At 40.8% G+C, this 20,083-nt stretch overlaps 1 protein-coding gene across 14 annotated transcripts in view; it reads right to left on the bottom strand.

The window, feature by feature from the left end:
- Positions 1 to 3,721: 3,721 nt before the first annotated feature.
- Positions 3,722 to 20,083, bottom strand: part of LOC108262359 (globoside alpha-1,3-N-acetylgalactosaminyltransferase 1) — an 88,908-nt gene continuing 72,546 nt past the window's right edge. For 8 of the 14 annotated variants that reach the window (XM_053676869.1, XM_053676878.1, XM_053676879.1 and 5 more), the window contains exon 7: positions 18,466 to 19,812. In XM_053676869.1, the coding sequence (XP_053532844.1) occupies positions 19,122 to 19,812 (691 nt within the window). In that variant the 3' untranslated portion in view covers positions 18,466 to 19,121. Of the gene's footprint in view, positions 4,658 to 5,025; positions 5,161 to 5,359; positions 5,393 to 5,992; positions 6,038 to 6,206; positions 6,234 to 6,656; positions 6,693 to 9,677; positions 9,821 to 18,465; positions 19,813 to 20,083 lie in introns of those variants that run through there. The other 6 variants (XM_053676875.1, XM_053676876.1, XM_053676874.1 and 3 more) reach the window with 3 other exon arrangements.

Genomic DNA, 20,083 nt, shown 5'->3' with positions numbered 1-20,083 from the left:
GATCTTTTGTTGTACCGAATACCCTGCAGTTTTCTGTAGAGACGCTGCTAACGACTCGAGTTCACCACATGACGCATGTGGTTGTAGAAAATGGGACAGACAGATCGCAAAACACAGATTGTTAGATATGTTGTTGGGACAGAACAGATTCATTCTGTTTCTGGCAATCACCTCGTTATGAGCTAAATCACGTATCTTTCGATAAGCGCCACCGTGTTTACCGCGAGCTATAGACACGTACAGATCTAGACATTCATCAGCCCGTACGTCAGAATTACTTTGCATAATGTTCTCTAGTTGTTGTGTGAATATGTGCAAATCGTAATCGTTATCAGGTGTCAAGACAGCGTTAACGTCAGAGGGTAGACTAGGGCCTCTCAATGTAATGTTGATTAAGCCCCCATCGCCGGCCAGCAGTCTGGAAAACGACACTATTTCAGACATGATATCATGCAGAAATATAGCGTAAGCTGCCAGGTCTGGAGCGGTTATCACACGCATGTTTATACGACGCCGTATCTCCAAACCATTAAATCTGCGTCTCGGTACCACCGTATAATCACCAACAGACCCACCCTCTCTTACGATAGACTCAATAGCTGCTTCGGATAACCCAAAATTTGGTTCCGAAGGATTAAACGATTGACTGTCCGACCCCCACCCCACCTGCTGTGAATTTGAATCGCTGACTAACAACGAATTTGAACCGATGTCTAACAACGAATTAGGCAGCGGCTCTGTTTGAACCTCAGCCATTGATCTAACAATGTTTAATAAGTCCAACAAAGTATCGGTGGTAGACTGCTGTCTATTCAGATCCTCCATTGTCCGAATTAAACCCTGTAACGTCTCTGTAGTGCAACGCTGTTCAAAAGTACACAGATCATCGTCGTCGCATCTTCAAAATTTAATTGCAGCTCCCAGATTACACGAGTTTTCACCACACCGCTTTGACATTTTTATTATTGAAACAAAAACTAGTAAAAATCACACACAGTAAACCAGATACACACCAGCAAATAAACGCCCCCCCCCCCCCCACACACACACACACACAGGGGATATAAAATACTTATTGTACAACTCACCCGAGTTTCTTGTTTTTAACTAACTGTACAAACTGTTTTAACAATTCCGCCGTCAGGTGTTGATTGTGATCAACGCGACGAATGTCCCCAATAAGACGCTTCTGGTTTGCTATGATTTCTTTATGTGTGATGGTATGTTTTTGTAAAGTTTCTCTATAATGTCCAGACGCTCGGTGACGCTGGCAAAAGTCTTTTCAAAACCAGCAATACGGTCCTCGACGGCCTTGAACCCGGTTCGTATCAACTCCGCCGAGTCTCTGTTATTGTCTATAACATCAGTAGCCTCGCGACCAAATGCTTCTTGGTTTGAAGGCAGATCGTCTCTGGGAACCGGGGTAAATACACATGCGTCCCACGAATCTAACAGCTCCTGATTCCAATTCAAACACGAGTCTATAGCTCGGTTCATTCACAGCTGACTCTGTTTGGGGAAAAAAAACACAAAACATTGCTTAGGATACCGACACTAATTAGGATGATGAAACACTCTTTAAAAAATAAAATAAAAAAATAAAAATACATGCTACACACCATCTGTCGATCGTGGGGGAGATCTTGATCGTTTACGTTTAGACGTAGCGACACCCGCGCTGTGGACCTGAGCGACTGTTTTACGCTTGGCCTTTCCAGAGTTCGTTGGTATACCGAGTTCAGTGGAGACCGCAGCACTATTTTTGAACTCGGGTGCAGCGATCTTGTCTACAAGATTTGACAAGCCTTGAACAGTAAACAAACGAACACAATACGTAAGAAAACATCTTAAACCGCTTTTTAAACATAACTATCTCGTTATTACAGATCTTACCGAGCACGGGGTTTTCAAACCTGACTCGCGGGACTTCTGTGTTCGACCCTTTGTGAAAAAAAGAAGTAAAAGCATTAAACACATACACATCATACATAGGATCGAACAATTATAAAGAATAACAACGCACGTACCGCTTGCCTTGTTCAGAAACCTGATTTCGTCTACGATGTCCGGGATAGACACAATATCATCATCACCTGTAGCGTTAGATACCTGTTTTATTCACCACAATAAACCCATAAATTCGTTTATAAATAAAAACATTCTTAACTATGTGTAATAATAATAATAATAATAATAATAATAATAATAATAATAATAATAATAATAACAATTATAATAATAATAATTATAAAAACACTTACAGTTACGACAGACAGCCATCTCCTCTTTGAAGTATTCTCAAAAATAATATATAAAGCTTTAAAGGTGAGTTAAAACGAGAATCGACGATTCGCCTAAAATTACACAGCGCTCTGATACACGGCCGCGATCTTAGAGACTTCTGCGTAACTGGCCGTACTTTTAAACATAAAGCATACCTACTGGCCGTACTTTTAAACATAAAGCATACCTATTGTAGTCTGTGTCGTAAAGCAATTAACACCCCCGCAGACACTCATTATCATAAACAATCTGTAGGATCACACCACGACCCCCCCTAGTCATAAAAAAAACTCTTTGGTCAGGAAGAAACAAAGAGCCATAAATTAAGCACTCCTAGAGAAACGCAGGCCTGTCATGGACGAGGCCATAAATTAGCCCTCTAGTTCTACCGCCGTGATTGACATTTTGACAGAACGTACTGGCTACGTTGAAAACATGTGAATGGGTCTGTTTAGAGAGAGAGAGAGGGAGAGAGATAGAGAGAGAGGCGTGTCTGAAAACACGTATGTGCAGGCGGGGTTTAGCGAGAGTGAGGCGTCTCCGTTTAACTTCATTACTGCTTAACACAGCGACTGGAAGACATCTCTGGAAAATACTTCTCTCCTAGTTTAAACATTACGGAGATTCTTTTAGCCAGCACTTTAACATTTTTACCTCGTAAGGATCTTTGTTTAGAAGTCGTGTAATACGCGCTATTCTTTTTAAACAGCTCTTTTAACCATTTTTACCTCCTAAAGTTTTTATGTGTTTTTTGGGAAACCTGGTAATACGGATTCTTTTTAAACATCTCTTTTGATCATTTTTTACATCCTGAAGGTTTGTGTTTAGAATGTATGTAATACAAACGATTATTTTAAACAGATTCTTTTTTAAACAGATTCTTTTTTTTTTTTAAAAGACGCTTTAACTCCTAAACTTTTTATTCAAAGGTAAAACGGGATCCCTAAAAAACATAATCAACAATTGTTTTCATTTATTTCACAAAACAAATATTCTACTCATATATGTACACATTCAAACATCATGCTTTTCTAACAATGTGTTTACACAAACGAAATAACGCCACAAAGTAACACAAACACAGCCCCATATTAAAAACATTATTTCTTTTCAGACGTATTTCACCCCACCAAAAACCAAACTCATTAACATAAACACCTTTTGTCGGGAGGGGGACTATTCCCCCCAACACACACCTCTCCACAACACCCCCAGACACAAAGGAGCCAGATTGACCATCTGATAAACTCCATAGGGTTACCCCCCTCACCACCCCTACAGACCTGTCAGTCAGGGAAGCACAGAGGGTCATAAATTATCACACACAACACTTTGATTGACAGTTTGACAGAAAGTGTATGATATAACTACTTATATTTAAGAAGAGCAACTACTGCACCATGGTTCCTGTACTGAAGTTTGAAGACACGGAGTTAGATTTCCTTTAAGAATTGTCTTTATTGCATTTGTGTAACTTACAAACATAATTAGGACTTAAAAATCCAGGAAAACACAATTTATTAATATAATCATCAACATGTCTTATAATGTAGGGTAACCAAACATTTCCTGATGGAAGACCTTGGTGTAGTCTGTGGTTGAAACCTGTGAGCAGATGGTGATAGAGTTAGTGGCGTTAGTTAATTTATCTTTCCTGAGAAACCCATTACAGTACAGTGTGCTTTAAGGGTTGGGTCGGACCTCGGCGTACTTCTTGAACACCTGAGAGGAACGCACCACTTTCATGTAGCTGGGTTTCCCTTTCGTGTCATCCCACAGGTATTCAGGTGAGAGCACCTTGCTGGGCTTATTGTACAGGAAGTACTTGTTCAGGTGAGACTCCTCCTGCCATGCCGCTTCAATGTGATTGGCTCGGTCCACATCCAGCTGCATGCGGCACGTCTTCACCAGCTTGTGCACTTTGTCGAGGCGTCCTCCGATCATGGCACCTATGTAGTAGTAGTCTCCTTCTTGTAAAGGTATGAAGGCCTGAGATTCAGGACGCCGCTCGTATGTGAACTGTTTCCGAGATGTTCCGAAAAACCCGGCATGCAGCACGCCGACAAGGTCGCCCAGAGACTCCGCCCCCCAGTGAGCGTGGAATTTGGAGTAGACGTCGAGACTGAATATGTAGTCTGCCTTGCCGGTGTGTTCCTTCTCGATGAGCTTCTCGATCATCTCCATCCTGCGCAGTGAGATTTCCTGCCAGCGGTTCGAGGTTTCTGTTTTTATCACGGTCAACTGACGCCCTTCCCCCAGCGTTACTGCAGGAACCTCGTCCGGACGATCTGTAAACAGGTAATAATGCACTCGGTAGCCCACCATGAAGTGCTGCTCTGCAGATTCTAGGAAGTCCTTCAGGAAGCGTACGTACCTGCAGGAACATATTCAGTTAGTCATAAAAGGTATTCATTACTGAGGTTTTTGATGGAACTAAAGTGCTATTTGCCCTCTTCTGCATACTGACAGACATGATGGAGACCAGATTAATTAGTGCTGCTTTGATTGACAGGGTAGAGACATGATGCCCCTCCCACCCTGAGAACACGGCCAATTTTGCTCCCTTGGCACCAGGACATGGATAGCTGTGGCATATTTGCAAACAGTTTTCTGTCGCACCACTTAGGTACCCATTTAGTGTCATCACCGTTAGAGCCTCGCTGGCAAACGTTTAAATTTTTGAACATTTTATCACACACCATTACCCACAATGCTTTGTGCATGTCAAATTTCAGGACTTACTTCCCCAGAGCGAAGACGGTGACTGCCACAGTGATGTTCTGTTGTTTGTAGATGTTGTCAATCACCGTCAAATCATATGTACCCTCCCACACAATTGGAGCTAACCACGGAGTCGTTGTGGAGACATCCGGCCGACTGACACACACACACACACACACACACACACACACACACACACGCACACACACACACACACACACACACACACACACACATACACACATTCTCTTTAGCTTTCACTTAATTTACAGTATATTGGTAGGTACGGACAGGTGACAAATTAAAGGAAAAAAGCTGAGGTCTGTTCTGTTGTTATGCGCACAAGTTTACTCACCTATTACTCACACTGGGCTGAGCGCATGCAATCCTAGTAGGAAAGTAGTGAAGTAGATATAATAATAATAATAATAATAATAATAACAATAATAATAATAATAATTATTATTATTATTATTACTATTATTATTATTATTATTATTATTATTATTATTATTATTCCTGTATACCACAGCAATGTTGAATTGTCGAATAAGAGGAATAAAACATGAGGTTTATTGTAAAATGATCCACTTCAGGGTGGTAACTTGTGTTTTATTCCTTACGTAACGAATCGATTTTATTTCTATAACACGTTTAACAAAAGCAGCTTTACTGAAATCTGGATGCAGTTTCGAGTCTTAATGAGCGAGCCTGAGGCGACCGTGGTGAAGGAAAATCTCTCTGAGGAAAATCAGGAAAATCTTGAGATCGTCAGCAAGTGGGATTAACTCCAGCGTCAATCTTAATCGTAAAGACACATCGCTCTCAGTCAAAGGTGGAGGAAGTAGATCAGCGAGGTAATTCCAGAGAAGCCATATCAACCACAGCATCACAGTAACCAGCATGTCAAAGAAGAGGAGACGCACATGTTCAGCTCGACAGAGAGAGAGGCGTGTGTGTGTGTGTGTGTGTGTGTGTGTGTTCTCACCCTGTAGGAAAGATTAGGTCTGTATTACCATGTTTTTTTTCTTCCCTGAAAGATGAATAGACCAACAGTTGTTACCCATTCCTGTGTGAAAATCCTGTAACAAACCGGTTAAATTGGAAAACTAATAACCGCGGTGAATATAAACCTGAGAGGCTGCACCGTATAGACGTATAACGATAAAGGTAAACGTGTTTATAAGAGTTTGGGTACTCACACAGTCAGTCTGCACTCCCACACACCACTGCAAACACACAACATCACACGTGGGTCATCACACACTGATTATAAATTCATTCGTACACCTTGAGCCTCATCCAGGTCAAGGTCACAGGGCAGAACGCATAAACGTCCGTACTCTCATTCACACGTAGGGGCAGTTCAGCATTGCCGAAACACAGATGGGTTTAAAGTAGATTAAGGTCATGGAGGTGCTCTTAATGCGTTTGTGAAAGTTTACTGCAGTTGCCATGTTTCAAAAGGTAGAAGCATTATAACTCATTTAGAGTACAATTAAGGAGTACAGACCTGGAAATGGCTGATTTCAAGAAATTAAACCTACACACACATACACCCACGCGCGCGCGCGCACACACACACACACACGCACATATGGCTGCTCACGCTAACCTGTGTGGGTGGGTGTGAGTGAGTGTGTATTTCTCACCTGAACCAGGAGGATGTGTAGCTGAAGTAAATGAGTCTGATGAAGAAAACACGCACACACACACACACACACACACACACACACACACACACCAAGTTTATGAGAACGTGATAAATATGTGACGCTAGAGACTGATCTCGACAAATAGTATGATTCTATACAATCAGATACACTAAAATCCAAATGTGGAGGTCTGTTACATTGTGAATGAAGTTACAGAAATGTTGCTTTACAAAGACGTCTTTCATAAGAGACTTCATATAAAGTAGAGGGAGTGACAATATTTATTTAATTGCAAACAGATCTCAGCAGACTCCTGGTTAAAAGTTGAAAGTGAAACTGAAAACTTCATGGAACTGAATGGAGTGGATCCGTCAATATTGCTGAATCGTAAAAGACCACTAGAGGGCAGAGTAACGTGTATTACCATGCGATAGCAGTAGCAGTGGAGCGATGGGTGTTTGGTGTTCTAAATCGATCGTTAGTTTGTAATAATAAATCAGATAAAAAATACTAAACGGTTATGATTCTGTTTTGCCCTTGCTTCTGATGATCTTGTCTTACCTGCTCTAGTTTGATTGTCTGACCTTTGTCTGTCTTCGTTGTTGATTTTGCCTTCCCCTTTGGATTATATTCTCTTAAATAAAAGCTCTTAACTGCACTTGAATCCGTCCTTCACCTCATTACATGAAAGGATTTTTTGCATTATTTTTTATAACTAAAATAACCTTGGCCCTGTCCCCGCTCCGCTCCACCTGCCCTCTTTAAAGCAGATTACTAGAGTTGGAGAGAGAACACTGTGAAAGCACAAGAAGAAAATATTCCTTTAAATAAAAAGGTTTCTCGTTGTTATCTATCAAAAAACATCAAAACGAACAACTGAATGAGATAAGATAATAAGAGCCATGAGATTTATTGATTTATTTTACCAGTACCAAACCTACACTATATAACACGCAAAGTTTGTAGTTTTATAGATATATGTTCACTTATATATATACGTTCACCTTCTCCGGAGGTCACACACACCTGTTGCCAATCTCACACACACTCACTCCACAGTATATAGAGCAGGGGTGGGCAATCTTATCCGGAAAGGGCCGGTGTTGGTGCAGGTTTTCATTCCAACCAAGCAGAAGGCACACCTGATTCCACCTGTTTAATCAGTTGATCTTGGATTTAAATAGATTCAGGTGTGGCATCTGCTTGATTGGAATGAAAACCTGCACCCACCCGGCCCTTTCCGGAAAAGATTGCCCACCCAGATTTAGAGACTGTTTCAACACAATGGCTTTGCGAGTTATTATGCTCAGTTGCTATAGTCACAGTGGTGTCCCAAGCCTTTATTCCTAGCTTTATGTTTCATGGTTGTGATCTGGTTCTCTTCCTCGTTATTTGACTATTGCCTTGGTCTTTGCCACGTTTTTGACCACGTTATTGTTTTATGATTTGGATTTGTCTGCCGATATCTCCTTCAATAAAACTCTTTCTGCATGTGCTCCCGTCCTCAACCTCCTTACGTGACCGATAATAATATTAAGGGTAATGAAATAGTCTTAATGATCATGATGATAATAACAGAGATGGTAATGATGACAATAGTGCTAGAACTAATAATAATATGAACAATATATAATATAGACATGTATATGCATATATACGGATAAAAACACAAATGTATCAATATTTTCAAATGTTTTTATCCTTTCCCCTTCTTTCTTATAAGTTTGTGGAGATATGATTGGGAGAGTGCGTGGATCCGATTCCAGGTGTTTGATTTAGATTAAAATGAATTAAAAATGGGTTCCAGATGTCATTAAATGTAAATATATTCTTCTTGTGGGTGAATGTTATTTTTTTCTAACGTGATGTATTCTGTAAGAAGGTTGACCCGATGATTGATATGTATAGATATTTTTGATTTCCAGATTAACCGAATTATTTTCTTGGCGATATTTGGAGAGAGATGAGGAGTGGGTTTTTAGATTTGGTTGGATGATTATCGACTTCTATGGCGTTACCGAGTAAACAAAGTGATGGCGATGGAGGGATTCTACAGCCCATGATAGTGGAAGGTTTATCAGTCACTACTATCCAATAGGAGTAAACTGGTCCATGTGGCGTGGAAGTAATCGTAGTTGGTAGTGTTATAGTTACATCAGTATTTGATATTAGTTCATAGAGTTTATAACAAAGTAATATTGAAAGTTTGGTGCAGCTAGGCCACCTTGTGATTTTGTCTTTTTTTTAACAAAAGATCAAAATGTTAAACAATGAAGACAATTTTTCCACAGCTCCTATTTACCAAGGGTGCCAATATTAGTGGAGGACACTGAAAGTTGTGACAGGATTCAATTTAACATGGGTGGTAACTAAGCAGACCTGAGTATTTAGCATCAAAAATACACTGGCGCTATGAAAAACAGAAAAACAGCCTCGCCTAACATCAGATCTCGCTCAGCCAGAGGGAAGGTAAGAAGATGACCGCTGCCCTCAAAATGCAACATATTATTTTCCGCATGTAATAACATTTTATTGTATCACGTTCTAACAGTTTTATCATCAGAATGAAGCCACTCGTGACAGAATTGCAGATTTTTTGTGGTAAACATCGACGATATCAGAAACAAACCAAAAAAATGATAAAAATGGATCAAACGGAAATCGCGTCACACACATCACAAAAATAAACTGAGAGAACTGTGGCTTGTATTCTACAAACTGAACACAAATCCATGAAAACAGTCCCTACAGGTGTGTTACAAACATGGCACTATATTATACTTATTTAATAGGCAGGGCACGCTGTTGTAGTCCTCTGGAATAAACCTTTAAAAAGTAACTCCCTAAAGTTGAAATATCAGCGCTAAGTGTAACAACAACACAACAACAACAACAACAACAACAACAATAATAATAGTAATAATAATGATGACAATATTATTATTATTATTATTATTATTATTATTATTATTATTATTATTAATAATAATAATAATAATAATAATAATAATAACATACCCGAGGAGTGAACCGGTGATAATAAGGAAAAACCGATATAAATTCTGTAAAAAACGCATTTTGACGTTTCTCCTGTCCTCCACGTACCAAAGACTGTCCTTCAGTCCGTCTTCCGCTTGTGTACGTGTGTGTGTTCGTGTGTGTGTGTGGGGGGGGGGGGGTATGCGTGTGGGTGTATGTGTGTTGTTGTAGACAGCCTCTGATTTGGAGTTCTCAACCTCCCATGGCGTGTATCTCTTATCTCAACACTAAGCAAATTACACCCAGAAACCAAACTGTAACTCTTGGTGACGTCTTTCCAAATATTACTAAAGCCTCCCTCAGAGGGCAATGTGACATCTTACACTGCAAAAAGATCCTGCAAGGACAAGAGAAGAGCAAGAAAGTCGAGATCAGAAGAAAAGGCAAGAAGAATTAAATATGAGTCATCAGGATGATCAATGACACCTACCACGTGATCCTGAAATAAAAAAGTATATATAAAGTGTGTAGTGTCTGAGTGTTAAAACACTTCCTGAAAAACCACTTCCTGACCCACATGAGCATGACCTAAGCCAAGCTCTAGCATACCTGCCAACTGAATGAATACCATTGAATTATGCCATTGTTATTGTTAATCACTGTGTTGACAGTTGTTATCCTGCTTGAAACTATTCTGCAATAAACCAAATCCACTTAGGTGGAGATATGTAAACTTTAGAAGTGACTGGTGAGTCCTCTTTTTCTGTGATACAAAGACTAAGACTAGAGTTCTTCATCAGTATTGACCGAAGAGTAAGTGTATATACTATACGTGTATAGTTTGCCCTGCCCCATCCGATTAATCGATTAATTGGGGAAAAAAATAATCGGCCAATTAATCGATGATGAAAATAATCATTAGTTGCAGCCCTAGTGTATAGTGTATTAGTGCAGTAGTTTTCAAAGTGGGGGCCGCCTCAACAATTTGGTATGAAAAATAAATAAATACACGATTTTTTCAAAAATTAATGAATATATTAATTATTCCATTTTAATAAATTTTTATATATATATATATATATATATATATATATATATATATATATATATATATATATATATATATATATATACCTGAAATGCATTCTCTGCCTGGAGATTCTCTCCAACGAATGTTTAAAGCCTTCTAAACTTCAGTGTCATTTGAAACAAAAGCACCCAACAGAGGCTGAAAAGACAGTGGACTTTTTCAAACAAAAAGAAGAGAATTTGACTAGACAGTCGACCATATTCGTGCAGCAAGCTACTGTCCCCGAAAGGGCATTGAGGGCATTGTTTTTGGCGTCATAGCACATAGCTCGTGCCAAGAAGCCACATAAAATAGGAGAAGATCTGATTTTACCAGCTACCAAAGACATTGTAAGAGAACTGCTTGGTGATGATGCTGCTCGGAAAATCAATGCAGTACCACTTTCTGATAATTCCATAAGCCGACGGATTGGTGAAATGGCTGACGATGTGTCCGTTCAACTTTTGGAGCAGGTGAGAACCAGCGAATATTTCGCTCTTCAGCTGGATGAGAGCACGGATGTATCTAATGCTGCTCAACTGCTTGTGTACACCAGGTTCACTTCCCAGGAATGTTTTGTTGAAGAAATACTATTTTGCAAAGCCACTGAAGGTAGAACCACTGGGAGAGATATTTTTCAAGTTTTGGATGAGTACATAGAATCTAATAGACTTGACTGGTCTTGTTGTGTGGGGGTGTGTTCGGACGGGACCACGGCCATGACCGGGAAGAGCAGTGGAATGACTGCTCGTATCAAACTGAAAGCCTTGAATGCTATTACCACACACAGTATGCTACACCGTGAGGCTCTCAGCACGAAGATGATTGACGACAAGCTTAACCAGGTATTACAAGACGTTATACAAGTTGTGAATTACATCAAAGATGGGTGCCTGTTTTGATGGATTGCTGCTTCATTCCAACATGCGTTGGTCATTATGGGGCCCAGTTTTAAACCGTGTACATGAACCTAGGGGGGAGATTGCAGAGTTCCTCTCATGTGAAAAGCATCAGCTGGTAGACCGTTTTACAACTGCAGCCTGGACTCATAAACTTGCATAAATGTCAGATATTTTCCACCATCTAAATGTACTGAATCAAAGCATGCAAGGGCGTGACACCTACCTATTGCATGTGCAAGACAAAGTGAGTGCTTTTTCGAAGAAGATAGTGCTATGGTCAAACAAGCTCCAAGAAGGAATTACAGAAATTTAATTTTTAAATTCCACTTTAAAAATACTTAAAACAAAACACAGAGCACGTCTACATGTGGACAATGACATGCGTATGGCACTGACAGAAATAAAGCCAGGCTTGACAAACTGTGTTGGAGCCACCAAGCCCATCCCTCCCACTAGTATGTTTTCTGTTTCTCGCTCTCAGACAACCACACACACAGAGAATCAAGTCCTAATGTAATGTAAATATGTAATTAGTAATAAAAAAGGGGGATATATTCAGAAGTCTGTATTTTTAATGTGTTTTAAAGACATCTTGCAAAAGGGGGGCCTCGGTCAAATGTTAATGCCATTTGGAGGGCCTTGCACTGGAAAAGTTTGGGAACCACTGTGAATGGTTCCCAAACTTTTGAATACTATTTAAACAAAGACAGGAACACTCTTAACTATGGCAAGGCATGAACGCTCTTAACTATGGCATGGCATAAACACTCAACTATGGCAAGGCATGAACGCTCTTAACTATGGCATGGCATAAACACTCAACTATGGCATGGCATAAATACTCTTAACTATGACATGGCATAAACACTCTTAACCAAGGCATGGCATAAACACTCTCAACTAGGCATAGCATAAACACTTTTAACTTTGGCATGGCATATACACTCTTAACACGGCATAAACTAAGGAACCGGAAAACAGACAGAGCATGGCAACATCACAACCTGGCACCATTATTCACTCGGTCTTCTTCTCTGTTCGTCCTTTCTCCATTAGTCCATCTCTACTTTAACTTAATGCCGCGCGATGTGCGCAGCAACACGAGGGGTTTAAATAACTAGTCACCATTCTCTTAATTGCGGACAGCTGGCTACACTTGACACAGTTTTAGCGTCCATGCACACTTCAAGCACGTGCATGTGCACACTCTGAAGCCGCTCGTGCACGTTGCCTGCCGGCGAGATTGTGACAATAATAATAATAATAATAATAATAATAATAATAATAATAATAATATACCTGAGGAGTGAACCGGCGATAATAAGGAAAAACAGATATAAATTCTGTAAAACCGCATTTTGACGTTTCTCCTGACCTCCACGTACCAAAGACTGTCTTTCAGTCCGTCTTCTGCGTGAGTGTGTGTGTGTGTCTGTGTGTGTGTATGCATGCGTATGTGTACATGTGTGTATGTGTGTGTGAGTGCGTGTGTGTGTGTGTGTGTGTGTGTGTGTGTGTGTGTGTGTGTGTGTGTTTGCATGTGTGTGTATGCATGCGTGTGTGTGTGAGTGTGTGTGTGTGTGTGTGTGTGTGTGTGTGTGCGTGAAGGATGATTCTAGACTTTAACCCTCGGAGAAGCTCAGTCCCACTGATAATGTATGACCATAACCATAACTGTTCCATAACTGTGGGGCTCTATAAGAGAAAGCTCTTCCCTCTGCTGTAGCCTTCGCTATTTGAGGTACCGACAAGTAGCCCGCACCTTTTGATCTAAGTAGGCGTGGCGGATCATAGAAAACCAAAAGTTCACTTAGATACTGTGGCACAAGACCATTTAGTGCTTTATTAGTTAATAATAGTATTTTATAATCAATGTGAGATTTCACTGGGAGCCAATGCAGTGTGGATTAGATCGGGGTGATGTGGTCGTATCTTCTGGTTCTAGTTAGGACTCCAGCAGCTGCAACTGGAGTTTGTTTATGCTCCTACTGGAACATCCAGACAGTAAGACATTACAGTAATCTAGACTGTGGCCTACAAACATGGCTGCCATGGACTACACTTCCCACACACACATGTTCACCTTCTCCAGAACACTATTCAGACACACCTGTTCCCAGTCACACTCACAATCACACCATAATATAAAAGAGACTCATGTGCTCATTCACAATGTCTTTGCGAAGTAATATGCTCAGTTTCTATTATCTCTGTCATTTACCAAGCAGTTGTTCCTTGTTCCTCGTATGTATTCATGGTTTTTTAATTTGGTTTCTTGTTACTCATTTTCGATTCTTGCCTTGCCTCGTTTATGCCTGTATGTTGGTCGTCTGACCCCTTGCCTCTTAACTGCGATTGCATCCGTCCTAAACCTTATTTCATGACAGGTATACGTGGAGAAGTCTCCATTTACACCTACGAACTGATAGCGATCGGTCAAATAAGACCTGAGGCAGGAGAGGACTGTTCCCTTAATGCCAACAACATTTTCTAATCTATCAAGGAGAATAGTATGATCTATAGTATCAAAAGCTGCACTAAGGTCAAGTAACACAAGCAGCGAGACACAACCCTGATCAGAGGTCAGTAGAAGGTCATTTACTACTTTAACTAACGCTGTCTCTGTGCTATGATGAGGTCTAAATCCTGACTGGTACATTTCATGAATGTTGTTCCTATGTAAGTACGAGCATAACTGCCGTGTACAACCTTTTCTAATATCTTGGAGGTGAAGGGGAGATTTGATATAGGTCTATAGCTGGACTGTTGAGAGGGGTCGAGGTCAGGTTTTTAATCAGGGGTTTAATAACTGCTAATTTAAGTGATTTAGGTGCATAGCCAGTGCTAAGGGAAGAATTGATTATATTTAGAAGTGGTTCAATTGTTCCAGGACAAATCTGTTTAAAGAAACATGTAGGTACAGGATCTAGTATGCAAGTTGATGATTTTGCTGAAGAGATTAATGAAGCTAGTTCAGTCTCTGTAAGGGGAGAAAAACGTTCTAATCCTTGATCTGATATTGCTATAATATCATCTACAGGGTTAGTTATAAAACTGCCTGGTTTAATTTAAACTGTTATTGATGATAAATCCTTTATAATGTTCTACATTCCACATTTATATTAGTACGTAAAAAAATTTAAATATTGTCTCTATAAATATTGTTTTTAAGAAATGTTTTATTATGCAGATAAACAATGGGTTTAAACATAGCACCACAAATGCATAAAAATCGAACAGATCAGAAATTTCTTACTTTAAATTAGGAGAATTATTGGCACTCTAATCATTGGTGGTTAATCCTTTCTGAATAAAAATGCATTTGCATGACCTGCAGTGTTAAAACATTTTGGAGATCCGATTCCTAACCAGTTAACGAACACACACCTGTGTGAACAGTTTGTCTTTACTATTTGAAAAAAGGCACGATGTGGCAAAAATAAATAAAAAAATAACTCTGCTACAGACGTTTGTAAAACTGATAGGTGTGAAAGATTAAGAAATAATGTACGAGTAAGAAACACTTAGCAGTCTTAGTAAATGCTTGGTTTAAATGACTTGTTTGTTTACATTTTGAACAATAGACCCAAGTTGAAATAAGAAGGTGATGTGAAACAGGTGAGGCAACCGTCTATTCATCGTATAAAAGGAGCCTCCAGAAAAGGCTGAGTCCTTCAAGAGCAAGGATGGGTCGAGTCTTGCCGATCTGCCAACAGATGCATCAGAGAATAATCCAACACTTTGAGATGAACATTCCCCAAAGACAAATCGGTAGGATTTGGAGCATTTCATCTTCTACAGTGCACGATATAATTAAAAGATTCAAGGAATCTGGTCACATCTCGGTGTGAAAGGCGAGGCCGAAAACCACTTCTGAATGGGCGTGATCTCCGATCCCTCAGACGTCACTGTAGTAAAAACCATCATGAGTCTATAATGGAGATCTGACATGGGCTCGGGAATACTTTGGTAAACCTTTGTCAGTCGGCACCATTCACCACTGCATCCACACATGCAAGTTAAGGCTTTACTGTGCAAAGCAGAAGCCATACATCGACACTGTCCAGAAACTCCACCCACTTCTCTGGGCTCGGTCTCATCTGAGATGGTCAGTAGCACAGTGGGATCGTGTTTTGTGGTCTGACGAGTCGACATTTCAAATAGTTTTTGGACAAAACAGCCGTCGTGTTCTCCGGGCCAAAGAGGAAAAGGACCGTCCGAGCTGTTATCAGCGTCAAGTCCAAAAGCCAGCTTCTGTCATGGTATGTGGGCGTGTTAGTGCCATTGCTATGGGGGCGTGTCAGTGCCCATGGTATGGGGGTGTGTCAGTGCCCATGGTATGGGGGTGTGTCAGTGCCCATGGTATGGGGCGTGTCAGTGCCCATGGTATGGGGGTGTGTCAGTCCCCATGGTATGGGGCGTGTCAGTGCCCATGGCATGGGTAACTCACACATCTGTGAAAGCATCATTCATGCAGAAAGATATGTACACATTTTGAAGCAACATACACTGCCATCCAGAGCAGGACAACACCAAACCACATTGTGCCCGGATTACAAGCGCATGGTTGTGTAAGCAGAGAGTGTGGGTGCGAGCATGGCCTGCTGCAGTCCTGACCTGTCTCCCATTGAGAACCTGTGACACTTTATGAAGCACAAAATAAGGTAACGGAGTCTACGTACAGTTACACAGCTGAAGAAATGTATAATGGATAAATGGGGGAAATTCCTCTTCCTAAACTTAACCAACTGGTGTTTTCACTCAGCGCCAAACGCTTAATAAGTGTTATTAAAAAGAAAAGCTGATGTTACCCAGCGGTAAACAATCGACTGTCCCAACTTTTTTGGTTCCAGTCATCAGATTTGAAATGAGTGTGTATTTTTTAAAAATAAATTAAATTCATAAAGTAAAACATTAAATAATGTGTTAATAATGTGTTCAATATAGTACAGTGTGAACTGAATCATCAAATCACTCTTTTTGTTTGTTTTTTTGCATTTTTCCTACTGTCCCAACTTTTTTCAGAATTGGGGTTGTATTAGAACTCTCGGAAGGTCAGACATCCTCTAGAGGGCGACACAGGACGAGTTGCAGCTCTCTCTCTCTCTGTCTCTCGCTCTCTCTCTCAACCTGCTCGCTTATAAACCCGGAACTGTTAAAGAAAGTGAACAGCCCCAGTGAGAGTATATGATGTGGAAATAATAAGGAAACAGAACACCTCTACAGCTGAATGAAAACGGGCATGATCACTTTTTGTGCGTGTGTGTGTGTGTGTGTGTGTGTGTGTGTGTGTGTGTGTGTGTGTGTGTGTGTGTGTGTGTACATTGTTTCACATATTACATGGATAAATGCGGTACTACCTGATACTGCAGCATGTAAATGTACACCTCAAGTGGAGTTCCTCTTCTACTGGCAGACAGCTGTGACTGTCACATGCACTAAAGGGAAACTTCTCAGAATATTTACAATGGCCAGTTATGAGTAACCTTCCTCCTACAGGTCCTAATATTCTGACTTGATTAGCCCTCTCACCTGGAGCCTCGTCAAGCTTCTTTTTTCATCTTCATCTCTGTCTCTCTCTCTTTGTGCTCTCACCATCACGGCACTCCTTTCACCTCCTCCGTTCTGTCTTTTAGCTGTCTTTGTCTGTCTTTTAGTTTTACATTCATTAGAACATAAACGAATGAAAGACTTTATTCTTTATTGATTGACTAGAACATTTTTTTATTTTATTTCTTCCTCCCTTCATGTGTGGCCTCTCTCTGTCCCACCCACTTTTTTTCAACAACCACAAACAGTCCCCTCCAAATGTATTGGAACAACGAGGCCAATTCTATTGCTTTCGCTATACAGCGAAGACATTTGGGTTTCAGATCAAAAGACGAGTATGAGACGGTAGATCAGACTTTCAGCTTTCGTTTCCTCATATTTAAATCTGTGAGCAACTTAGAACATGACACCTTTTGGTTTGAACCCCACCCATTTTGTCAAGTGGGGAAAAATATTGAAACAAGTGACTGACAGGTGTTTCGTGCGGCCCAGGTGTGTCCTGTTCAATTCGTTGTTTAAATAGCTCTGAATGTCTGCTCTCGATTTGAGCCCTGGGTTTCGAGTTCTTCCGCCTTCTTCCAACCGTAGCGCGTCACGTCTTTTGGGAGATTGCTATGTGCACAGGGGCATCGTGATGATGGAACAGATTCTGGCCGTTTATTTACAGTGAAAGGAAACAGGTGTTTCTCTTCAAGTCCTCAAAAACAGAACAAACGCAGTTGTTATGTTACTGAGATACAGGACCGTGTAAACTCGTCTGTCCTGAAGACTCGAGTCTCACACAAGATCTGTACCCATAAACAGTTCAAAACTCCTTCATTACTAATAAATTTTTAATATTTGTAATCGTTCACAGATCATGGTGGTGTAACAGGAATACTATCGCCGACAGACGAACTGAAGAACTATACCCAAAACACTCCATTTTAAAGTTTGTTTTAATTCTTTATTTATTTCGGCTATATAATAGATTAATTGTTACTAGTAGTAAAAGGTGCTTTCACTTTCACAGCACACAATCATCATTTTCAATAAAACAACAGTAACATTTTATTTGTGATTTATTTGCTTTTCTGTGAGAACCTTACAACAACATGTGAACTCACTCTCCGTGTGCTGGAAAATAAATGTCCCTCCTCCCACCCCTGTATAACAGGGAAAACTGTTTTTACTTTGTCATCGTCTATATTTAGCTTTTCTCTGGTTTGCCAAATACATGTCAGTAAGTGGATTATCTACACTAAAATGCCCCTAGTTATAAATATGTGAGTGCGTAGTGCCCTGCGATGGACTGGTGTCCCATCCAGGGTGTATTCCTGCCCCGTATCCAGTGTTCCCGGGATAGGCTTTGGATCCACACGCCTCGATCAGAATGAATCGCTTATTGAAGATGTAATGTCGACACTCTTGCAGAGGTTTTTCGATAGTAAGGGATTCTGATCTCATGCTGCAAAGCCTAAACATGTCACATAAAAACAGGAAGGTCTTTGGCAATATTGTTTTTTTGGATAATGTTAACGACACCATTTTCTTTTTGTGAAACGGTCAGTGGACGTCAACAACGTGTGCTGAGTATTTCAGGTCTGTAAAGAGTGATGTACATTGTTCCACAAGAACAATCATATTCAAATGAGGTAGATAAAAGAGAATGTATATTTAAGAAGGGCAACTACTGCACCATGGTTCCTGTACTGAAATTTGAAGACATGGAGTTAGATTTCCTTTAAGAATTGTCTTTATTGCTTTTTTGTAACTTACAAACATAATTAGGACTTAAAAATACAGGAAAACACAATTTATTAATATAATCATCAACATGTCTTATAATGTAGGGTAACCAAACATTTCCTGATGGAAGACCTTGGTGTAGTCTGTGGTTGAAACCTGTGAGCAGATGGTGATAGAGTTAGTGGTGTTAGTTAATTTATCTTTCCTGAGAAACCCATTACAGTACAGTGTGCTTTAAGGGTTGGGTCGGACCTCGGCGTTATTCTTGACCACCTGAGAGAAACGCACCACTTTCATGTAGCTGGGTTTCCCTTTCTTGTCATCCCACAGGTATTCAGGTGAGAGCACCTTGCTGGGCTTATTGTACAGGAAGTACTTATTCAGGTGAGACTCCTCCTGCCATGCCGCTTCAATGTGATTGGCTCGGTCCACATCCAGCTGCATGCGGCACGTCTTCACCAGCTTGTGCACTTTGTCGAGGCGTCCTCCGATCATGGCACCTATGTAGTAGTAGTCTCCTTCTTGTAAAGGTATGAAGGCCTGAGATTCAGGACGCCGCTCGTACGTGAACTGTTCCCGAGATGTTCCGAAATACCAGGCATGCAGCGCGCCGACAAGGTCGCCCAGAGACTCCGCCCCCCAGTGAGCGTAGAATTTGGAGTCGACGTCGAGACTGAATATGTAGTCTGCCTTGTCGATGAGTTCCTTCTCGATGAGCTTCTCGATTCTCTCCATCCTGCGCAGTGAGATTTCCTGCCAGCGGTTCGAAGTTTCTGTTTTTATCACGGTCAACTGACGCCCTTCCCCCAGCGTTACCGCGGGAACCTCGTCCGGACGATCTGTAAACAGGTAATAATGCACTCGGTAGCCCACCATGAAGTGCTGCTCTGCAGATTCTAGGAAGTCCTTCAGGAAGCGTACGTACCTGCAGGAACATATTCAGTTAGTCATAAAAGGGATACATTTTTGATGGAACTAAAGTGCTATTTGCCCTATTCTGCATACTGACAGACGTGATGGAGACACGATGCCCCTCCCACCCAGAGAGCATGGCCAATTTTGCTCCCTTGGCACCAGGACATGGATAGCTGTGGCATATTTGCAAACAGTTTTCTGTCGCACTACTTAGGAGCCCGTTTAGTGTCATCACCGTTAGAGCCTCGCTGGCAAACGTGTTTAAATTTTTGAACATTTTA

This window comes from Ictalurus punctatus, chromosome 28 (assembly GCF_001660625.3).
Source record: "Ictalurus punctatus breed USDA103 chromosome 28, Coco_2.0, whole genome shotgun sequence".
Lineage (NCBI taxonomy): Eukaryota > Metazoa > Chordata > Actinopteri > Siluriformes > Ictaluridae > Ictalurus > Ictalurus punctatus.
Note: the sequence above shows the minus strand (reverse complement) of the source record. Positions and strands in the feature narration are given on the sequence as shown.